Source organism: Pseudonaja textilis, chromosome 3, assembly GCF_049901715.1.
Source record: "Pseudonaja textilis isolate UNSWEBS1 chromosome 3, rPseTex1.2, whole genome shotgun sequence".
Classification (NCBI taxonomy): Eukaryota; Metazoa; Chordata; class Lepidosauria; order Squamata; family Elapidae; genus Pseudonaja; species Pseudonaja textilis.
Window position 1 is genome coordinate 29,742,116 of NC_141992.1, and position 22,846 is coordinate 29,764,961.

At 38.5% G+C, this 22,846-nt stretch overlaps 1 protein-coding gene across 1 annotated transcript in view; it reads right to left on the reverse strand.

The window, feature by feature from the left end:
- Positions 1–22,013, reverse strand: part of L3MBTL1 (L3MBTL histone methyl-lysine binding protein 1) — a 41,615-nt gene extending 19,602 nt beyond the window's left edge. Inside the window, exons 1-6 of the mRNA XM_087929095.1 lie at positions 21,961–22,013; positions 7,283–7,426; positions 5,400–5,623; positions 3,691–3,835; positions 2,483–2,627; positions 1,493–1,619 (exon numbers count right to left, since the gene is read on the reverse strand). Of these exons, the coding sequence (XP_087785221.1) occupies positions 1,493–1,619; positions 2,483–2,627; positions 3,691–3,835; positions 5,400–5,623; positions 7,283–7,418 (777 nt within the window). The 5' untranslated portion in view covers positions 7,419–7,426; positions 21,961–22,013. The remainder of the gene's footprint in view (positions 1–1,492; positions 1,620–2,482; positions 2,628–3,690; positions 3,836–5,399; positions 5,624–7,282; positions 7,427–21,960) is intronic.
- Between the last annotated feature and the right edge of the window lie 833 nt (positions 22,014–22,846).

A 22,846-nucleotide genomic window follows, 5' to 3' on the forward strand; every position in this document is an offset into this window, starting at 1 on the left:
TGAATGTAGGAGTATGATTTTAATCCAGAAAATGAATTAGTAATCCTGCTTGGGATATGGTTGCATTCAAAATTAATGCTCTTTGCGGTGCTTTCATGAAGAAAAAAGAACTAAGGGGCAATATTTGGTTCCAGATTCCTTGCATCATCTTAGTTTCAGCTATGTGTTGCATTTACAAGTTAGGAATGCTTCTAGAAACTTTACAAATATCAATTTCTAAACAAGCAGTGATGATATAGGGATGCATGAGGTAAAAAATTCACAGATGGGGAATACTTTATTAGAAAAGGGAAAAGGGGAGAGAAGAGGCTTGATCAAGATGCATAAGCTACTGCTTTTGACTTATCCTGTAGATAGCTGTGGTTTTATAATATATTCAAAGATAAAAGCTAGTTTAATGCAGCATTGTATTAGGGTTAAATTAGCAATGCCCTCCAGATGTTTTGAACTACAGCTCCTTTCAGTTCACACCCTCAAATTCAATAATACAGATTGTAAATTATTCAATACAAAACATCTGGAGGGTACTAGGCTTGTATAATGTGCAGTTTTCAATGGGTAAGACAAATGTAGATTAGTAAATCTGCAGCGTAATGATATGAATTCTGAATATGTATGAGTCACTTCTCATGAGATGAACAGCCATATAAATTTGATAAATGTATACATTTGTACATTTAAAAAGTTAAGCAATTGTCAAGTAATAAATTATTTCAAAACCACAGATTATAGGTATACCTCTTTCAAATGACAGCTGGCTTTGACCATGTCCAAAATTACCAGCACTATTTTTATTTCTGCACAATGCAGCCTGACTGTCCTGACCTTCTCCTGATTCCTCAAGAGTGTTGCCCTGCTGGCCAAAGAAAACTACATGAAATGGCCTCCACCTAGCACTCTGCCTTGTTTCCCCCATTTTACAAAGAGTCAAAATATAAGCACAAAGAATAACCAACAAAAGCTGTTGTATCTGGTGCAGCAAAGTGCTTCTCAAAGCATCCAGTGGAAAGTAGGGGAACAATGATAAGGTACCATGGTATATCCAACTTAGGAAAAGAATGGACATCCTACTATTCAGTGCCATCCCTATATAGTAGAAGAACCCATATTTAGAATATAACAGTCACTTCGAAGCGGAATCTTGATCACTGAGGAAATGAAGGACAGATATGAACATCTCTTTCCTCTCTAGAAGTCCTATAAGTTACTTGTACAAATAGATATGTGTATGTTACGTTGTGCCTATGGACCATTCCTTTATATCTGTGGAGCATCAAAGAGTTTAAGGCAGCTGTATCTCCCTCCTGCACTAAAAAAAAAAAAAATAGTTGCCCATCCCTACTTTGTAGTGTCCACTGGTTAAAGCTATAGCTCCATGGTCTGACTGGCTCTCACTTAGGCCAGTCCAATGAATGAGCAAGCATGCATACCAGGAAAAAAATGCTGCTATCAGATTCTACTGCAAAAACATGCAAGAACATCCCAGTCACACCATTTGCTCTGATTCTTCCTCTTCTTCCTCTGAAGGGCTTTGATAATCTTTCCTCTTCCGTTTCTTTACTGGCTTGAGAAGTTCCGTAGTGTTGGTGATGCCAGCAGAATTCTCCACAATGACAGACCTACAAAAACAACCAAACTTGCAGATTCTCCAGACAATGTTTCTCAAGTGATGAGAGTTAGGTTAATACTAAAACTTTCTACTGCAACAACATTGACAAAATACAATAAACATTTTTTTTTCAAGGAAGGCACACTTCAATGTTAACATTTTTAAATATTCAGAAATACTACACCTACACTACACTACTACACTACATTCAGAAATACTTCAGCGTTTCCATTAGAGGACACTGAAATAAAACCTTAAATGAAATTGATTCATGCAATTTAATTCTGTTTCTCAAATATCATTTTAGTTATTTTAGGAAAATTTTAGGAAAATCAAGACTAATCAACATTGATAATAAACTTATGCTTGACATTCATCGCTACAAAGCAATTTTGACATCATATTTTTATCCGCTCCTAAACAAAACAAAAAAAAAAAAGAAACCAAAATGCTTCAATCTGGATGAAAAATATTTGAAATTGGGATTCAATTCCTCTATAGACATTCATATACACCTTACAAAATCCTCAGGTCAAAAGATTGCCTATGAAGAAAGTGCACTTAATATATGTGTAGCTTGTCCTTCTCTACAATGTTCTCTAAATCTGGGAACTGAAATCCATACATCTTAAAGCTGATAAGGTTGAGAAACACTGATGTAACCTATGTTACATAAATTTGTCTATATTAGTTATTCTGCATTAATGGATGCTCTTTTGCCCAAGTGCTCTTTTAAAACAAGATTTACAGTATTTCTTTCTATCCATGGAAGAAAGGAAAAAAACAGCAGGAACAAGACATAAAAAGTGCATTAATTTTTCTTCTCTCCCTACCTCCTCTCCCCATCCCCTTTAAAGACAACTTCTTTATTACCTTTCTTTGAACTGCCGGTGACAGTTCTCACTGCAAAATGCCCGGCCTTCCTGGGTTGACCCAGAAATATTTCTTCGGCCACAGGTATTGCAGTGGCATAGGTTGTCTACTGTTGGGAGTTTAAGAGGCTCTGGAATATCTGATTCTACAGAAATCAGAAAGTGAAAAGCTCAAATAAGTCACATCAATGTTATGATAATGAGAACATTTTCTGGGTCAGACTAAATTGCAGAATGATAATCCAGTGGGCTGAGCTGTATGTTCTATGTGCCAATTATTCAGACATATTTTAGGCCAAGGGTACAAAATGAAAATCTAACAGCCTAGCTTTCAGAACTCAGACCATGATCAGAGTAGCAGAAGCTCAACATCTGAAACATCTCTTTTACATTTTTCGGTGTTTGTGGGGTTTTAAGTATCAGAATGACACCTTACACTTTGCAAAGGTTTAAGAATTAATTTTATCACTGAAAACACTACAATTCCCCTCTACAAATGGCCCCTGGAATCATCCATTTTGAAATGCAGCCCTTTACATTTGCAAAAGTCTGGCAAAGCCTCAAGCAGACAAAAATATATGGGCTTATGATTAATAACTACAAAGATTACCACATCGAGAAAGTACACATATTATGGATTCTGGAATACTGTCCAAATCTTTAATAGCAGCTCCAACTTGATTATGAGGGATGAAGGAGGGGGGCATTAAGAATGAAGCAATTAGCAGCATTCTAAGTTACTGTCTGATTGCCTCTTTCCTAACATTTTTACATTCAGCAAATTTTTATGGATTTTTTTTCTCTCTGCAACCCCTTGATGAATCCAAACTGTTTTTAAGGTCAATCATCTTCTGCTATATCAGTTGGGTACATTTTTCTTCATTTTTCAAAGAGTAATCCGGCTGACCAACAAAATAATGGATAGATTATCTGAGACCTATACAAAATTTATTTGCAACATTATTTTGGGACTGGAAATAAATGATACACATTATTCTGAATAACACAGAATGATCAGGACTAGAGGAAAAGAGTGCCTGAGGAATACACATTTCCCAGGAAAACAGGACATCTATGAAATTCATGAAGTATTAAGAGCAATTAGTCATAGCTTTTAACATTCTCCATATTGCTGTGGTTTAGTAGAATCTATTCTTGTGGAAACGAGAAATATAAAGGTTTGTATGCTTCCCTTCTCCAAATCCTCACCTGGAGTCCTGATAGGATTGCCCTTGCAGGTAAGTACCCCTCCATCATCCCCATTTCTTTCCAGCTGACATTCCTGAATGGGTTCTGCAGGTGAAAGTTTATCAGCACTAACTACTTTCACTGTCCCATATTCATTTATTCGAAACTGTGTCAATACAAGATGGAAAGAAAAAAATCAATGGGGAAGCAAGCAACAAATTTGGGACATGACAATATCGTGATAGAGTGAAAACAAACTGTCCTTCTTTCACTGAGCATAAGAAAACACACCTAGAATCACCTTGGTTTTCCTTCAGACACTTTGTGAGGTAAACTGGACTGCAAAACAGCAGTTGAATCAATGCGTGCTTTGGGTATGTTCATAGGACATACTACTATACATGACAATAGTATACATAAGTTCAGGGACAAAGGGAATACTTGCAAGAATATAGCTTCAGTAACAGAATGTTGTAATGGATGATCGCTTGGTATATTTAAGAGGCTGGCCTAAATTCTTTTACAAAATTTTCAGTGATAAATTCTAAATCTCTATTAAATTATCATCTCAAATTGGAACTGCGGTTTTAAATAAGCATATAAATGCCATTGAGGACAAGTGTCATGCTTTAGCAAAAGACCTGAATGCCAGGCCCAGGTTCTCATCATATTTTCCCTTTTGGGAAAGGCCTATGCCTAGTATAGGTAGTTCTCAACTTATGGATGTAACTGAGCCCAGAATTACAGTCTTCAGTTGTTAAATCAGCCATTTTACAACTTCTTCAGTACTGGTCAATAAGTGAACATTACTTTTGATAAGCAAATGCAGTGTTTATGAAGGAAATTAATTTTATCCAGTAGACGTTTTTTTATCAGAAACCAGAAGTAAATACCAGAAACTATTTTTTTTAAAACTTGCACTCATGTGGGAAGATGCAACCAGCCATAAAAGTGAGATAGTTGCCAAGTGCCCAGAATGTGATCACATTGCAGGTGTGTGTGTGTGTGTGTGTATTCAGCCTCTGTAAATGTAAAATCAGGTCATAAGTACCTTTTGGGGGAGGCGTCTGTCAGAACTTTGAATGGTTGGTAGGTGGCTTGTCATAAATTGAGGACTAATATGCATATTATGTATCAATCAAGTAATTTTCCCAATGGAATATACACCTAAGAACCAGGGGTGGTATTCAATTTTTTTAACAACTGGTTCTGTGGGTGTGGCTCAGTTGGTGGGCGTTGCTTGGTGGTCATGTGACTGGGTGGACGTGGCTTGGTGGTCATGTTATTGGCTGGCCATGGCCAACTCAATATCACTCACATCGAGGCACTCATCTCCTCGCCTGGCCTCTCATGACTGTGGGGATGCTGCAACAGTCGTAAGCGTGAAAAATGGTCATAAGTCACTTTTTTCAGTGCCATTGTAACTTTGAATGGTCATTCCACACAAGCAAAGTACCAGCAAATGAGGGAAAAATAACTGCAGAGAAGTTCCAGAGACAGGAAGTCTAGTCCTGTCAAGAATGTAATAAGGGTTAACAGAGAGGCAGTTTCCGTAAGCAACACCAGAATGTTTCCTTCCTGCCTTCCTTACAGGATTAGGCCAGTAATTTCTTCTAACAACCGGTTCTCCAAACTGCTTAGAATGTTAACAACCGGTTCTAGCGAATAGGTGCGAACTGGTAGAATCCCACCCCTGCTACGAACAACAAAAAGAGTCTTCATTGATTTACCCTTAGGTTGCTCCCAGGCAGAGTGGCAATCCCATCTTTCCATTCTAGATCCCGGATGGTGTTGCAAATCTGCACTCCACTGATCTGAGGGATGACTGTTGCTGTGATGGGCTCATTCCCCACGCCCTCTCTTGGTCTCTCTGTCCCCATGTTTTTCTGGGCTTCTCGGGGGAATCGCTGGATTTCTAAGGTGTTCACTGGAAGATTTATAGTAGTTGTGGTTGCTGATGAAGAAGAAAAGCAGTACAGTATAAACGTACTGATATACATGCAAAGGTCACCCAATTTCATTACAGAGCAATAATCCTGATATAGCTGAGTGCTGAAGGGAATATGAGTAGAAGTGGAAGATTCCTAAACTTTACAAGTAGTATAAAATCAGTGAGTTGCAAATTTGTAGCTTGAATAATCCCAGGGCATCCCATTTTGGCACCAGAATCTTCAGTGAGGACAACACTTTTGCCTAATGTTTGGCATTTGGAAGGGGGAGTGGTTATCCCTTAACACCACCCACCCACCAAATAGGAATGATTTCCCTCCAACATTTTCTCACTGCCAGTTCCAGTGATATCACAAGCTATCAAAATGTTGCCCAGGTTCCTGTAATGCCAGAATAAATGCACATATAAAATAAAACGTAACTTCCCCCCTTCTTTTTTCAGGAAAGATTCCCATTACTGCTTTAAGGGGTAGAATACATTTTAAAATCTTGGCATGCATTTATCATACTTGAATGCTCAGTTCAACCTTCTCCACCTTGGTAACTTCCAGATGTCCTAGACCAGTGATGGCAAGCCTATGACACATGTATGACTTGTCATGCTATTTTTAATGACACACCTAGAAGCCACATGAGAAGATGAGTGTTCTTGTACATTCTTGCATGACTTTCAGAGGGTCCAGAGGCCACATGAGAGCACACCACATTCTTGTATTGCTTCTGCACTCTCCAAGAAGTACAGGAAGTTCTTTTGTAATTTTTGGAGGCTCCAGAAGCACACAAGAATGAAACAGTAATCAGAGCCTCTGAAAGTTGTGTGAAAGGTCCCTGATCTCATGTGCTCTAGAGCCTCTAAAAATCACACCTCAATGGGGCATGCTTTTCTGCTTTTTTAGTGGTTGCAAGGCCATGCAAGAGATTTCTGCCTTTTGCAATCCAAAACTGCCTTCGATAGGTGGTTTTTGCTCCTATAAGACAAAGTCAAATAAAAAAATATTTATGTAAGGTTTTTTATTTATTAAAATTTTTATGCTGCCCATCTCACTATCCCAAATGACTCTTTGTTATAAACTGTTTCTCTTTTGTTTGGAGTGGGATGATAGGGCAGCAGAGTCAACTTAGGCATTTACTGAATTTTTGACACAATGTACACCATCACTGCTCTAGAGTATAACTTCAAGATCTGTGATAGCTAGAACAGATGGGAATTGTAGTGCAACATCCCCGTAGATGCTAAGTTGCTTAAAATCAAGATATGTAAATACAACATCCTTCCTTCTCCTAAGAATACTAAAATCAATAAGGGATCTTTAGCCTTAAAAGGAAATTGTAGTAATATAATTTTTCTAGTGTAATTGTGATACACACTTAAAATTTACTTGCAGTTTGCAATTGCATTAATTCTCTGTACTTTATGTCTTCATATCTGGGGGAAGGGGTTATGAAAAGATCAACATGCAAGCTAAATATAGTGTTGAAACATTTTACAACTGTCTTTTATTAATGTATGATATCAACTTGAAAAATATAGAATCAATTAAATGAGGAAAAGTGACCCAGCTGTGTTTGTGATCTAATACAAAAGGCATAACATTGAAAAAAAAGGAACTATAAAAAGAATTGAAAGCAGAAAAGTAACAAACTTCAGCACTTGAGCACTCACCTGGTATGATGAAGGTAGTTGCTGGTAAGTGGACATTTTGCACCGTATTTTCACTGGCCACCAAATGGACACTGACCTCCCCAGTTGCATTTCCTTTTGTGCTTCTTATCACTTCCATCTCTGCTCGCCCATCCATTACTTTACCTAACAACACAGGATATATAATTGGAATCAGGAAGTATGGATTCCATGAAACCACAGGAGAATTAGTACCAAAGCTTATGCCAGCCTTCTCTAATTTTGTGACCTCCACTTTATTAAGACTGCAGACCCCAAAATTTCAAGCCAGGATAGACACTAGAGAACTTCTCTATTACAAAAATAGCTGCCAAGGTGACCACTGTCAATCATGATAATCAGGGGGAGAGGTGCTTCGGTATCCCTTCTAGTTCCACATCTCTCCGTGCCACCTTAATTTTCTCTCTCCCGGACAGATAAGCATACGTTTAAATAAAGAGTTAGGCTTCAGCCCACCCACTAGTTTTGTGTTCTGTCAATGCCTATAAAGCCATACTTGAAAATGAGGCTGAAGCCTGGGACTTTGTAACATGCCAACTTTCCCCTATTTTTTAAGCAACTGAATAAATACAAGCATAAATATAATTGGAGGTAGGGATAGAGTGCCTGGATGGGGGCATCGCATTGCTTACTCCTATTGTAAACTGTCTTCATATGTATGCATAAATTACTGAGTGTGACAAGCCTTTTTTTTCAGTGGAACAAGACTGCCCTTTGAAACTTCTGAGAAATTGACAGACTTAAAAAGATGCAATGCAGGTTTTATTTTTCAAAGTGCTCTTTCCATTTATTCAATGGCACAATTTTTGTTGCTGTTGTAGTATTGTTGTACAGTTGCTTATTGTTTCTAACTCTGCATAACCTACTGAATTGGGAGCCTACAGTTTGCTAAATTGTCTGTAACAATTATGAATTCTTGCAAGCTCCTTCTTAAGTCAACACTGATAGTCTTTAGCTACCTAACAAAAACTAGATTGTGCCTTTATTATTCCAGCAAGGATCATTAAGAAGGGTTTAATTACCACTTAGTATCTGATTAAGACATAGCACATCAGAGATTTTCCATGACAGGGCAAAGCAACAATGAGTCTCTTCAAAAAGGCTGCCTTTCATTTCTGTTTTATATTCTGTTACACTGAACATAGTTCTGAAAACAGAAAAATGTTCAAGCAGAAGGCCCAGCTGTTCTCTCTCCTGCTATCCTTTCTCCATCTTGATTATGGGCTAAATCAAAGCCTTTATTGAAAGAGGTAATAAGTAATGACTTTAGCTAGAATAATTGTATTGACTTGGAAATCTCTTCATGTGACAGCTGCCCCCCCTTTTTTTCCTTTATTTCAATACATTCCATTTTTATATTTAGAGATTTGGTTTTGTTTGCCAAAGGGAGTTCTCTTTAAAATGTTGCCTATGTGCAAGACTGCAGGGATACTGATCTTTTGTGTTTCAAGATTGGCACATGTTGGTTAAATTCTGTATTGCTCAGAATTCTTGCTCACAAGATTCAAAAGCTGCTCTTTCTTAGGACTGGGTTGAAAGGAGAAGTTGCAGGTGTAAGGGCTGAAGACACTTTCTGAAGAAACCTGGATAGCAATAGCAATAGCACTTATATTTTACAGCACTCTCTAAGCGGTTTACAGAGTCCGCATATTGCCCCAATTTGGATCCTCATTTTATCCATCTCAGAAGGATGGAAGGCTGAGTCAACCTTGAGCCTGGTGAGATTTGAACTGCTAAATTGCAGGCAGCCAGCAGTCAGCAGAAGTAGCCTGCAGTACTGCATTTTAACCACTGCGCCATCATGGCTCATGTTGTGAATGTTATGGAAAGTTCAGCTCACCTTTGGCAGCCTATTTTAAGTATCTTGCACCACAGAATTCTTGGACAAAAGGATCTGCAACTACTCTTTTTTTTAACACACTCCCACATCCCAATTTCTTACACACATATCCCTATTTTATTTTATTGTAAATTATACTGGTTAAAAGAAAATGCCAGCACTCCCTATGGTGTTCCAATGTCTAGAATTTGATATTTCGAACACAGTTCAAGGGCTCATTGTTTTAAAGAATACTCAAGCACTCAAGTTGATTCGAAATAATCAACAAGCAGATTTAAAAGCATATGAATGACAAACAACAGAAATCAGGAAAGTTCAGCTGGAAAGATGTAAATAACAGGTTTCCTAACATTTAGAACAAAAGCTCTATTGATAACTTCTCCAATGGACAGAAGAATAGGTTATAAATTGAAATAAATGAAATAATACCATTGCATTTTTTATATCAGGAACACACAAAGAATATATCATAAGGAATGATCGCCAATAATATAGTTTTTTTAAAAAAATCTATGTTCTATACAATAATTGTTATGTTCTGTTGATGCTGGAATTTTCTTGTTTGTTTGGGTGTTTTTAATATAATTTTATTAAGTATGTTTACATGAAAAGATAAAAAATTCAGAAAAAGAAAAAGTTAGAAAAAAATACAGAAAATAAAAAAGAAAAATATATTTGAAAAGCAACCTGATCTTCTTTACAACAGTTATAAACTTATCACTTCACCTCCTTTAAAACTTCGAATAGTTTCATTTTTGACATTGATTTGGATTATCATCCTATTATTTGAATTTGAAAAGAGAAATATATAAATACAAACTAGCCTAAACCACCTCTTAAGTCAGAGGCAGCAACCTGCCATATGTCTGTGCACAGAGCTGCAACTGCCTGACTATAATTAAGAGCATTTGATTTTAGAAATGTAAACAGAATCAGACTTCCCATAGTGCCCTGACTACAAATACCACATGGCATCTGGATTTAACATGCTACAATCATTATTAATAACAGCTCTTAAATCACGGCCATACTATGGCCCCTGCATGAAACAGAGAATGAGGTTCTGAGGTTTCTAAATTTCTCAGAAACAGGGGGCCAAACCCTTATGTGGGCGTCATATCAACTGCTTTAGTAAAAATACCACAGGTATTGTATCACTCAATGAACGTCTTTGCAGGAGCCATATCAAAGCAGCTATTTTGATACAAAGAGGTTCATGCTGTGTTATACACCCATCTGTTAGTAGGATCTAGATCCTGAAAAATCTGTTTTATTTATCAAACTGATTTAAAATTAATATACAACATCTGTACATTATTTCCAAATAAGATGTTTAGATGGATCCCAAATATTGTCTAGATCAGGGATATCAAACTCACGTTGTCACGGCGGCATCACGTGATGTATTGGGTTTTTTTTTCCCCTTCACTAAACCAGGCATGGACAAGGCCAGTGCATGACGCATCCAGCCCACAGACCTGGTCTAGATGGAAGAAAATTGCCACAGAGTAGATTCAGTTTAGTAACACTGTCCCTTGTATTCTTCAATCCTTGTTTCTTTCCAAGAAGATATTGTGTCAATATTTGTTCCCTCAAAGTTTTATAAGTTGATTCTTATAATATTGATTTTATATTGGCTAATCTTGTTTATTCTGAATATTTTAATTAGTTGTGTTGATTATTATTTACCATGGATGATTTAAAAGTTGATTTATGATTGCAACCACCAACATTCTTCGTAGATTTGATGGTATACAGGTGGTTGAAACAAACAAGCCAACCAATAAATTATATTTGTGCCTCCATAACAAAATTGGAATAATTATGTATATGATTCATATAGCATCACAGGGCACTCAAAATGGTTAACAAGAAAGCACAATATAAAGTAAAACATCTAAATTATCACAAAAACAGTAAAATGACTTATAGTGAATAAAGTGACCTTTCTTAGCAAACAAGCTCAGACACTCGTTACATCCACAAGAGTGATGATCTGGTAGGAAAGTAGCATTTTCCATTGGAAAATGCACAAAACCTCCTGTGTTAAAGAAGTCTCTGATAGCCCTCTGCAAGACTGTCCCTGCCATCCAGCGGTGGCTTTCTATTTCTTCCAAGGCTACTGCTGCTTTGACAGTTCATACTAAAAGAGCAGCAGAAGCTTCTTGGAAGAGAAGTGAAACATCTTCAAGGAAAAAACAAAGTCCAATTGCTTTTTGAAAAAACACTTTTGGGACAACCACGAATGAGAATCTCCATAGATACTCACATTAAAAGATACCTGCAAATTCATTAGCAGCCACTTCCAGGGGTGGGATTCAAATTTTTTAACAACCAGTTCTGTGGGCGTGGCTTAGTTGGTGGGTGTGGCTTGATGGTCATGTGACTGGGTGGACATGGCTTGGTGGTCATGTGACTGGCTGGGCGTGGCCAACTCAATATCACTCGCATCGAGGCACGCATCTCCTCGCCTGGCCTCTCATGACTGTGGGGATGCTACAACAGCCATAAGTGTGAAAAATGGTCATAAGTCACTTTTTTCAGTGCCATTGTAACTTTGAATGGTCATTCCACACAAGCAAAGTACCAGCAAAGGAGGGGAAAAAAAACTCCAGAGACGTTCTTGAGATAGGAAGTCTAGTCCTGCCAAGAATGTAATAAGGGTTAATGGAGGGGCGGTTTCTGAAAGCAAAACCAGAATGTTTCCTTCCTGCCTTCCTTACAGGATTAGGCCAGTAATTTCTTCTAACAACCGGTTCTCCAAACTGCTTAGAATGTTAACGACCGGTTCTAGCAAATAGGTGCGAACTGGTAGAATCCCACCCCTGGCCACTTCTCTACTACAGTGAAAATTCCCAACCACAAGTTGCTCTTTTTATTTATTTTTCAAATTTAGAAACCTCGCATTTCCCTCACAGAAAGACTCTGGGCAGCATACAAATAAAATGTTAAAACCCGTACATGAAATTTAAAAAGAAGCAAAGATGGCTAAAATTCAATATATAAAGTTAATTAAAAGGGGGGGTCTTCAGTGTGGTAACCAGCCCCACAGCTGAATGCTCCTTTGTGAGCCCCACACAAAATAGCAGACCCATATTACCAAGCCTTCCTGAAAGGCCAGAAAAGAGGTGGGGGTCTGCCTCACCTGGGGGGGGGGGGGGGATAGAATATTCCAAAGGGAGGGGGCAACAGCTGAGAGGGCTCTCTTCCTGTTGCCAAATATTCCTTGTACAATGGCCAACTGGCAAGGAAAAGTACTGGATTCCAGCCTGGAGTCCACCAGTATGTAACAGACAAAAGGGTAGGAACTGTGCCAATGAAGCTTTGCAAGAGACAACTGCAGCAGTTCATCCCAAAGCCACAGCATCCCCCAAGCAGCAACAGCAGCAACCACCTCCCTCACACAGTGACTATTAGCTTTGTTCCAGAGAGGTGGCATGAAGAATATTGTGGGTGTTTTCAGACCAACATTTTCTTTCATCTTAAGGATGAAAAGGGAAGCTATACTTGAGAGTTGTGTGGATCAGCCCTTAGTCGTATATACATAGAATGACATTAACCTGCCCCTGCCTTTATGGAGAATATGAGCTTTAGTTCTTGAGACATATACCTCCAGAGAAGTTACATAAAGAATCTGGATAAGGAACAGGGGCTTGCTTCTTCTTGACAGCCTGTCAGAAAAGTTTGAAATCTCCAAGAAACTGAAGTAATCAACACACCATGAAACAGATCAGAAAAAAATGACCTATCTGACTAGGAATATTCCATTCAGATTTTGATTTGTGTTTACTGTGTGCTAAATCTAAGATTCTGTACTTTTCTGTATTAGGGGATATGTCAGCCTCACAACATACAATATCCATTACAGTTATGTCTTTCTTTCAAAACTCTTCTACCTCACCATTCCAATTTTCTTTGCATGGCATCTGAACACTTTCTGTGGGAAGCAATTCTCCATTGCTCATGAACATCTTTGACACACAGACAGCAGGCATAACTTTCATATTTATCTTGGTTCCCTTAGGCTGCAGTTTGTTCAGTTTTTTAACATGTACATAAGGTGAAACCTGATTCTCAAACTTCTTTCATAAAAATCAATTATCCCAACATATTATACTGCTTAAATGTACTGGGCCCAAGAAGTCATTCTTATTGTACTTCTTATATCTCTACTGTTAAATATGCATGATGCCACATTTACATGAGCCTACGTTACATGCAAAGTGGAGTCTGATGTAAGACTCCAATTATTGGTTCAGCCGCTGGCAGGAAGAATGAGTTCTCGTCAGTGGCTGAAGTGTTGGACAGCGTGGTTATAAAAAGCCAGTGCTGGCCGCGTTTCTTGGCTTTTTGAATCCAGTTTGTAAATAAAGAGTTTCTTGAATTCCTGAGTCCTGCCCCTTCCTCATTTGCACACACTTAACACTGGCGATGAGGGTGGGATCCTGAGGAAGACAAAGGACCTCATGGGGCATTGCAGCCATTTTCCAGCTGATTCGTGAACTCAACCGTTCAGACCGACAGCAAAACAACATGGCCCATTGACCCCTATCAATCCCATTCGAGCTATCCAAAGAGAAGTGGTCCTTGTACATGGGAAGATTTAACCTAAATCTGGTAGTGAACGGAATACAGGCAGAACCCAATGTGAAGAAGAAGGCTTACTTCTTGACCTATTGCGGTTCGGAACTCTATGAATTAACCAAAGCCCTTATTGCAGGTAACTTAGAGGACATCTCCTGGGACGAACTGCAACGAGCATTGAAAGGACATTTTGACCCTACCCCATTGTACCTGGCAAACCGGAACGATTTCTATCTCCGGAGTCAAAAAGAGGGGGAGAGCATAAGTGATTTCGTGACTGCACTGAGGAAACTTTCAAAGAACTGCAAATTCTCAAATGCTGAAGAAATGATCTGGGATCGGCTGGTCCTTAGCATTAAGGATTTGACCCTGCAGAAGAGACCGTTCACAAAAGAGGACGTCTCGTTTAAGGAAGCTCTGGAAGAAGCGAAAGCCTCCAACTCTTCTGCAGCCCGAGTCAAGAGCAGTAGCAAGGTCCATGCCACCCAGGCCGCGAGGGGAACACCGTGTAACCCATCCGGCTCCGAAAGCAGCGACAGTGAGAAGGAAGATGCCCACCGGGTAAAAACCAAAAAACCTGAAACCACTAAGGGAATCAAGCCTTGTGGAAGCTGCAGAGGGAATCATCCTCGGTCCACATGAAGGAGGCGATCTACAGACAATGCGAGCAGAAGGGCCACATCACAGAAGCCTGTAGAGCCAGCCAGTGGACAAACTGAGCTGCAGAACATACTCCCCAACCAGACAATACAAGGGTTGGAAGACATTTGGCACAAAATTCAAAAAACAAGATGGCAACGGAGAAGAAGAAACAGACCATACAATCGGAGGCTACAAAACACACTTCCGGCAACAACGACACCCAGGAAATTACAAACCCCACAAAGACACAGATTTTTAAGGGAAACCCCAAACGAAACAGCAGAGGACTTAGCTGCTGCCGGGGGGAGTCCAGCATAGTACTTCTGAGGCCTCGAACTCAACAGAAACTGCCACGCCCCTGGAAACTTTCGAGGAGGTTCCAAGGGTGGAGTCTGGAGCAGCGGCAGACCTGTCTGTTCAGGCTGCCACCTCAGGAACAACTGAACCACGCAGGCCCAGTTGCACCCACAGAAGCCCCGCCTACCTGAAGGATGTCTGCCGCGTATGCGGTGATTGGTCGGCTTGAACTAAGAAGGGAGGGGTGTTAAATATGCATGACACCACATTTACATGAGCCTACGTTACATGCAAAGTGGAGTCTGATGTAAGACTCCACTTATTGGTTCAGCCACTGTTGGGAAGAATGAGTTCCTGTCAGTGGCTAAAGTGTTGGACAGCACTGGCTCATAAAAAGCCGGCGCTGGCCACGTTTCTTTGCTTTTTGAATCCAGTTTGTAAATAAAAAGTTTCTCTCATGCCTGAGCCCTGCTCCTTCCTCATCCGCACCCACTTAATATCTACTGCCTTTGTTTTTTCAAGAATTGGACTGCACACAATTCCACATGCAATTCCAGGTGTGTTTATGTGGAAATAAATCCTACTAAAATCATTAGGATATTTTTCTGCTTAACATTAAACTGTCAGGTTAGCTGCTTATGTGGTTGCTGCCATCTGAGCAGAGCGCTAAAAACTAGCAGTTTGGATAAAAAGGAAAACTGAATCTGTTTTAAAAATTACAATTTGTATGCCTATCATGAATGACTTAATACCAAGATCTAGAAAATTCCATTTTTTTAAATGTTTTGTCTTGCCTACTTTAAACAACTCTCCAGGTCACCTTTTCCCTTGCAATCAATGCACTGTAGTGAACAAAAAAAGGAAAATTATCCATTTGCTTTCAACATATTTATGAACTACCATTTTGGGCAGCACTATTCTGCCATTGACCTTAGCAGCACAAAACCAGCTCATTACCCTTTAGTAAAGTGCCAAGCACACTGAGTGTGAAGCCGCTAGCAGTTCTGAACAATTTCCACAACATATTCAATATTTTGTCCTACTTTATTCATAGAACAGTCCTAGCTAAAGGACCATCCAGTTTCCCCTTCCCCACAAAAAAAAGAACATGAGGGGGGGAGGAGAGAAGGTGCCTTGAAGTTGTTCCATTAATTGTTTGGAATAAAGAGAACATAAAGATAATTGTCTTCTTTATATTAACCGGATTCACATGTCCTATCAAGCCCTATTTAATCAATAAACCATAAATAGCTGAGTTCACATAGTATGCTACAGTAAGAAGCAATCCCATCATATACACTACTTGGCTTAGTGTGAAGTGCAAACAGGCCCTTTTAGCCAATTTCTACTTGAATTACATCATTCAAATTTCTAAATGTGCAAATACATTTCACTGATATTTATAAATCTGTATTATCTTTTTGTCCTCTTTTGACGATGCCTAATTCCAGCAGAGGAATAGTGATTACAGTATAGGCTATGTGTGCCTAGTTTAATACTATTTCAAGGCAAAAGAACTATCCAGTAATCCTGCCCTATCAAGAAAACCACAAAAATTACAAGTCAACACACACACAAATAAATATTAAATATCCCCCTCATTCCCTCGTCTCAAACCTATGTTTGCAGAAATGCAGTGGTATTTCAAAACCAGAGATATGAAATGTGAAGTTTTGTTTATCTTTGTTCTTGTTTTATTTTTATCCTCTCATTGGGCTAGCCTAGAATTTTGTAAAATAAATAATAAAGTCCAGCTCATCTGTTATCTTGCATCTGCCCCAGGTCTCTTGAGCTTGATTCTCACTCAAAATGTCTATACCTTTGTCTTTCTTAAATTGGGGCAGTATTGCATATTGTCTGTCATAAAAAGGCAGCACGTTACTTATTACTGCTGTAGGATTTTTAGAAGAGGTGCTTCAAAAATTTGCTGCCCCAAATAAGTTGCCTTACATGGGCTTTATGCAAGCAAAGTGCCTAATCCTGGGGACTATGTAGTGTGTTTTGGATGGTGAAGAATGTTAATTGCTGCTCTACCTGTAATAGTGGAAATACTCCACAGGTAGTTCTCAACTTAGGACTATACCTGAGTCCAGACTTACAATCATAAGTCATGCTGGTTGTTAAGCAAGCCATATTATGACCTGCTTAACAAAGTCATAAAATCACTGACTGATTTTATAACCTTTCTTTGCAGTGGTCCTAAAATATATTCCCATGGTCATGAGGAGAACTTATTTTATCCAATGGGCAATTTTTGCTGGAAACCAAAGTAAATGCTGGTTTCCAGCAAAAAAAGTAATAAATAAAACCATAAAGCATGATTGTTTTATTCCCTGACTGCAGAATACTACAAACAGCAGTAAATGAGGGCTGGTTGCCAAGTGCCCCAAATGCAATCATGTGACCATGTGAGGGGGAGTGGGGGCAGCCATCAGGACTTTGAATCTGGATCATAAGTTCCTGGGCCTGTTGTAACTTTGAGTGGTTGCTAAGCAACCAGTCATAAGTTGAGGACTGCCTCTATGCCATATTTAGACACCTGGGACTGCTGCTGAAGTGCTGCTCTTCTAATAATACCTCTTATTCCATACTATGTGTTAAAAGAGCTTTAACACTATATGTGGGATTCCAAGAAATCACAACTGAAGCATTATTTTAAAAACATTCCTTGAAATGAAAGTCCCCCCGCCATTTTTCATATCAATTGAACATTTTGAAATTTACATTCTACCTTTTAAACATATTTATTTAAAGACCTGTGCTGCCGATTACACCAAGATTCACTTTCAAGCAATAACATTGGCACCGTGACCTTTAGTTTCTCTCTCTCATGTTCATTACAAATTACTGAGCTTCTGCAATTTTAATACTACTCTAAAAATTAAAACAAGTATTATGAATTATCCTTTTTTCTACTTGCTGCTAAACTGCTTTATTAAATCCCAAGTGATTTATATTATGATTACAGATACCTAATTAGTTATGTCAGTTTATCTTTGCAATGACTTCTGACTGACAAGTCTGGATGCTTTTCAAGCTTTGGAGCTCCTTCTTTGGTAAACCTGATGATTATGTGAATCAAACATTCTCCTTCTACACAATTCACTTACAAGTCTTGTGGACTTTCTTGAGTGTCCACACTACCCTGGTAAAGAAATATATTCTGTACATCAATTTCAGACATGGCAGACCTTCATGCTGCTTCTCCTTGCTTCAAGATAAGATTGTGGTGCTTTATCCATTTTCATGTACTTACAATACCACTGTACTCTAGTAACATTTTTTTGCCAAGTTCTTCTAATATTGTTTTCATCTTGTCCTCAATCCATGAATGAGGCAGGGCAGGCTTAAATCGCCCTTCAGTGTGCAATTTAAAGTATTATCTTTTAAAGTACCTTTTCACTTTTCTGACACTTTCCAAGGGCACTTTCATGGTATACAAAATTTTAAGTTTAGAACACATTATTTCAGAGTTAAATCAGGTGACACCAAGATTTGAAATAGAGGCAAAAGAGCAGAGAAGGGAATGGAATTAGAAATAGCAAATGTCATGCTTCTATGGTTTTATGCCAACCCAAGGATGGGCAGGAATAATTCTACTCAGAAGTGGGGAAAGGTGCTGTCTCTTTAGATTTGAGAAAGGCAGAGTCTGGTCATGGGAGTTTTCAAATGTTACAGAGAAAATCACAAAGTTGAACTCAAATTCTGCATCTATCTGCAACTCAGTACACAAATGGTAAAACAAATCATATGTAATCCAATTATTGTGTATTCAAAGCAACTGAAATTCAAAACAACAAGAGTCCCCATATAAAGTCCCTATATATTGTTAATTGAAATGGAACAATGGCACCTGAAGATTTTCTATATAACCAGAATACCCAAAAGTATTTTTTTTTAAAGACAACACATACTTTCTCATATTTCTAAAAATACAGATTTACTTCTCTTTTTTCATATCCTTTCTTGAATCACATACTAGTAGAATGAACATTGAATCCGGATGCTTCCCCCACCTAATTCTCATCCATCTGGGTTCCCATCTGTTTGGAAGTCACATCCTCTGATTTTGAAGCTTTTAATTTCCAATTCCAGAGGTGTGAGACTTGGTTATACTAGATCCTCAATAATTAGAGAAAACTATACAACCTCTGTACATGTTCAAAGGTTCTTTTCTTTATTAAGTCACACTTATGAATCAGAGGTGGTTTTCAGCAGGTTCTGACCAGTTCTGGAGAACCGGTATTGGAAATTTTGAGTAGTTCGGAGAATCGGCAAATACCACCTCTGATTGGAGATTTTACAGTATCATTCCCCTGCCTCGCCCACAGAACCGGTAGTAAAAAAAATTGAATCCCACCACTGTGTAAAATAATCAGCACTGAGCATCCATCTGATTTTTCATTCCCACAGTTCACAAAATCAAGCCAGTTCAATTTTAACAACACAACCTGATCAGGTCTCATGCAGCCTAAGGCAGTATCTGTCTTGCAAATTTTCAGATTTTTCTCTTGCAAAAGAAATTTCTGTTTTTCTACCATATTCTCAAGAAGCTTGAGAATTCCTTTTCAGTTCTCTTGATGTTGTTTTCAGTTTAATGTGTGGGTAAATATGGCATGTCTTTTAGTCATTCTGAAGACTCTATGACTGCCCAAGCTTTGTGGGGGACACCTAACAGCAGATTGTTCATGCCTTCCTGTGGAAAACCAGAAAAGTCCAGAAAGATGACTGCATGATAGAACAGCACATTCACATGAACCCTGCCTCAGTTATCTAATAAAAAAGTTGAACATTGCATGCTACACATGAGAATTTTACAGGAAGTCTAAAAAGTTTGAAAATCACTATTCTATTATATTTACAATGTCAAGGTGCAAAATGTGGATCGAGTTTAGTCTACTAATTTCTGCACTATATTTGATCCATAATGCCTTGCAAAAGATAATTCTGTTTATATTGTATGGTACAACATATGGCAGGTAATAAATTCAAATTATCAAAAGATTGAAAGGAATCCCCCAAAATAAGATTAGCTTTATCTTCATGTATAATCACCTTAAAAGACATACAGAAATATCTTTTCCAAAATACTGAAAAAGTTGGGTGTGGAATAATACATAGCTGTGTCTTTTTCACTAAAAGTGTAACTATCACTATCCATATAGAAACCCAATTATTTTTAAAAAAATCTGTGAGGAAAAGAAAACCAACTAAGACACTTCTTAAAAATAGTTGCAACAGCCATGTCCATTAAAACTCTCTTGCAGGGACATCCCTAGGGGAAGGTTAAAAAATCAAGTGGTGTTCAAAACTGTGCAATAATGGCCACCATCTTAATGTGTTTGAACCCTCTGCCCCAGACCACTGAAAACATTTCTATCAGTGGACTTTAGATACGTTATTAATCTAATAATCTATGTCATATTTACACTATTTCCCTTGACTGCCGGTTATGCCCATAAAGTGTCTTTCAATGTCACTGCACTAAAATGAACCAACTGAGCACTATACTTAGGTTTGTGATTTATATACTTGTGGTATATAATTTAATACGTAATTCCCAGTGATTAAACAATGAGAATTTTCATTTCTTAGTTTATGCAAACAGAATAGAAGTGACACAAATGAAAATATTACAAATGGGAAAAAAGTAGATTCTTATTTCTATAGATTAGGGATTTTTAAAAACTTAAACTCTGGCACTTCTTTTGTTTTGTGTAAACTGGATACTAATGTCCTCTTTACATTCTTATCAGTTTCAGAACTATAACATCATTGAATTAATTTGGAACTGTAATTATTTTTCTAAGTATAAAAATAATAAATATCTTTAATTAGCTTTTCAGTTTCCAAAAAGCTTTCTAACAATTATATATATATTATGTTCTAAAGTTTAAAACTTACACAATTAGTACTGTGTTATCAATAGTAATACCAAATGAGAGGGATTTTTGGAATAGAAATTAAAAAGTGCCAACAAATCCTTTTTATTTCATACAAAGGGATGTTTGTGTCCAAGCATGCTATTTTACCATTCAAATAATCAGCATCAATATGTTTTCAGTACAATATATTTTACCATTTTAAGATAAATCCTGTCTCATTTCCTTCCTTAGCCCACCATAAAGGGATATATGTATTAGGGGACAGATCGTAAAAGCAGGAAAGGGATGAAGGATGGAATCAAGTGGGTTAAAAATTGCACAATATAATAGATCCATCTGCTGGAAAGAATACAGTACGGGCACATACATTTCCAAAAGCGAACACATAGGCAAACAAAACTTGGACAGAGACTTTTAATCAAGCCCATCCCTTATTATCTCAAATGACATTCTATTACAACTGTTTGTATTAAACCATACTAAAGTACTAGGCTCCATGAAGTTATTCTGAGCATCCTTATAACGCACCAGAATCAAAATCCTGAATATCCAGCTGGGGAAAAGACTGGCTTTTTTTTTTTACTTCGCTGCACACGCGCACACGCACACACACACACACACACACACTGATAAAGCGTGAGTTCTGGCCGCCCGTAATAAGGAGATTACTATAAATCTGTAAAGCCACAAAATCCTTACTTTTTAAAAAACATCAAAATGGCGGAATCCCCTGTTTTTATTCTGTTGGTTCACCATATATTCCCTTTATTTGAAGAGAAGAGAGAATGTCAATTAGCCAAAGGAGAAAGTTTGTGAAAACGATCTCCTTTCCTTCCCTCCTCTGTTGCACGATGATTGTATACATCTCTGCTACTATCTCACCCCCATCTCTTTTTTTTTCCAGCATCGCTTCGTTCCAACTCTTGCATATCATCTGTTTATGGAAAAGGGGCTTCAAATTCATCTCTCCCACTTGCAAACAACATGGAAACTTCAAGAAATATATATACATATATATATATATTTAAAAAGAGCTTGGGATTTTGCACTGCCCGTAGGAAATTCCAGGGACCAACTGTTTGGATTCCATCCCCCCGCCTTCTCTTTCTCTCTCTCCCTTACCTAACCCTCTCTCCCGACTTGCTTTTTTTCTTTTTCTTTTAATTGCAACATTCACTGTCAAAACATACAACTGAAAAGGATCTGTAGATGTGTGGTCCTCACGGCGGAAAAAAAAACAAAAACCAAACGCTGGCACATCTACTTGCCAAAGCAGACAGGCACAATTTTAAATGAATGCACGGCATGCAAAGGAAAGCAAAGGTCTGCAGAGCAGGGGAGCAGAACCTTTCTCAGCTGCATTTTGACGATTTAAAGAGGTTTATAAATTACTTTCTTATCTGATTCCTTACCTACAATAATCAGCCTGTGGTCACTGAATGCTGAGCCTGCGGGAACCTAAGGCTGGCCGCGCCTGCGCGCAGAGGGGGCGGGGCTGTTTCCCTGCAGAAATGCACAGGGCGATGAAATTGACAAGCAAAGCATATTTAATATACAGCGCGGGGGGAGGTAGACGTACTATATTATGCGCGCTGCAAACCCCATATTTATATAAACATATGATTAAAACAACAATTAACCCTTCTATTTTCCCGTTTGGCTGCGTAGCAGACTATCTGCTGGGAGGGGGGGGGGGTTTGCTTCCATATTTTCTTTTTCCTTCAGTACAGAGCATCGCTAAAATAAAACAAAAGCAGCCCGATTTGAATATGCTTACGATTTTTAATAAATTTTCCCAACGGCAATATATATTTTTCCTGCTCGGACAGAGAGAAAGAGAGGAAGGAATGAAATACGAATGCTGCTGATGGACAGAACTGGACAGATCCTGGGGCTTTTTTTTTCCCCCACCCTTTTCATCTAAGTGTTTGAATTCCACCCTCCAGATTGAAGTCGTTGCCTCAAGGTATTTTATTGTGGGCTTTCTTCTGTCCGTGGAAGCCTTCCACTCTTGTGGGGGGGGGGGAAGTGCACACTTTTTACCGCATCGCCATCCTCCCGCTGACCCCCCCCTCCCCAACCAAATGCTACCCTATGGCTCTCGGTTGGCAGGAGGGAAACCTGTGCTAGGTGAAGGGGAGGGAAGGTTTGAGATGCTGAAGCAGCTAGAAGTCTTTCCAGAGATTTGGTGTAAACACGAGTAGATATTCTTAGGCGAAGGGAGGAGTTGCTCTTCTCCATGCTCTCGGACTAGAGTCGTTTCTTGCACGGATCGGAACAAAAGAACCAATCACGTGC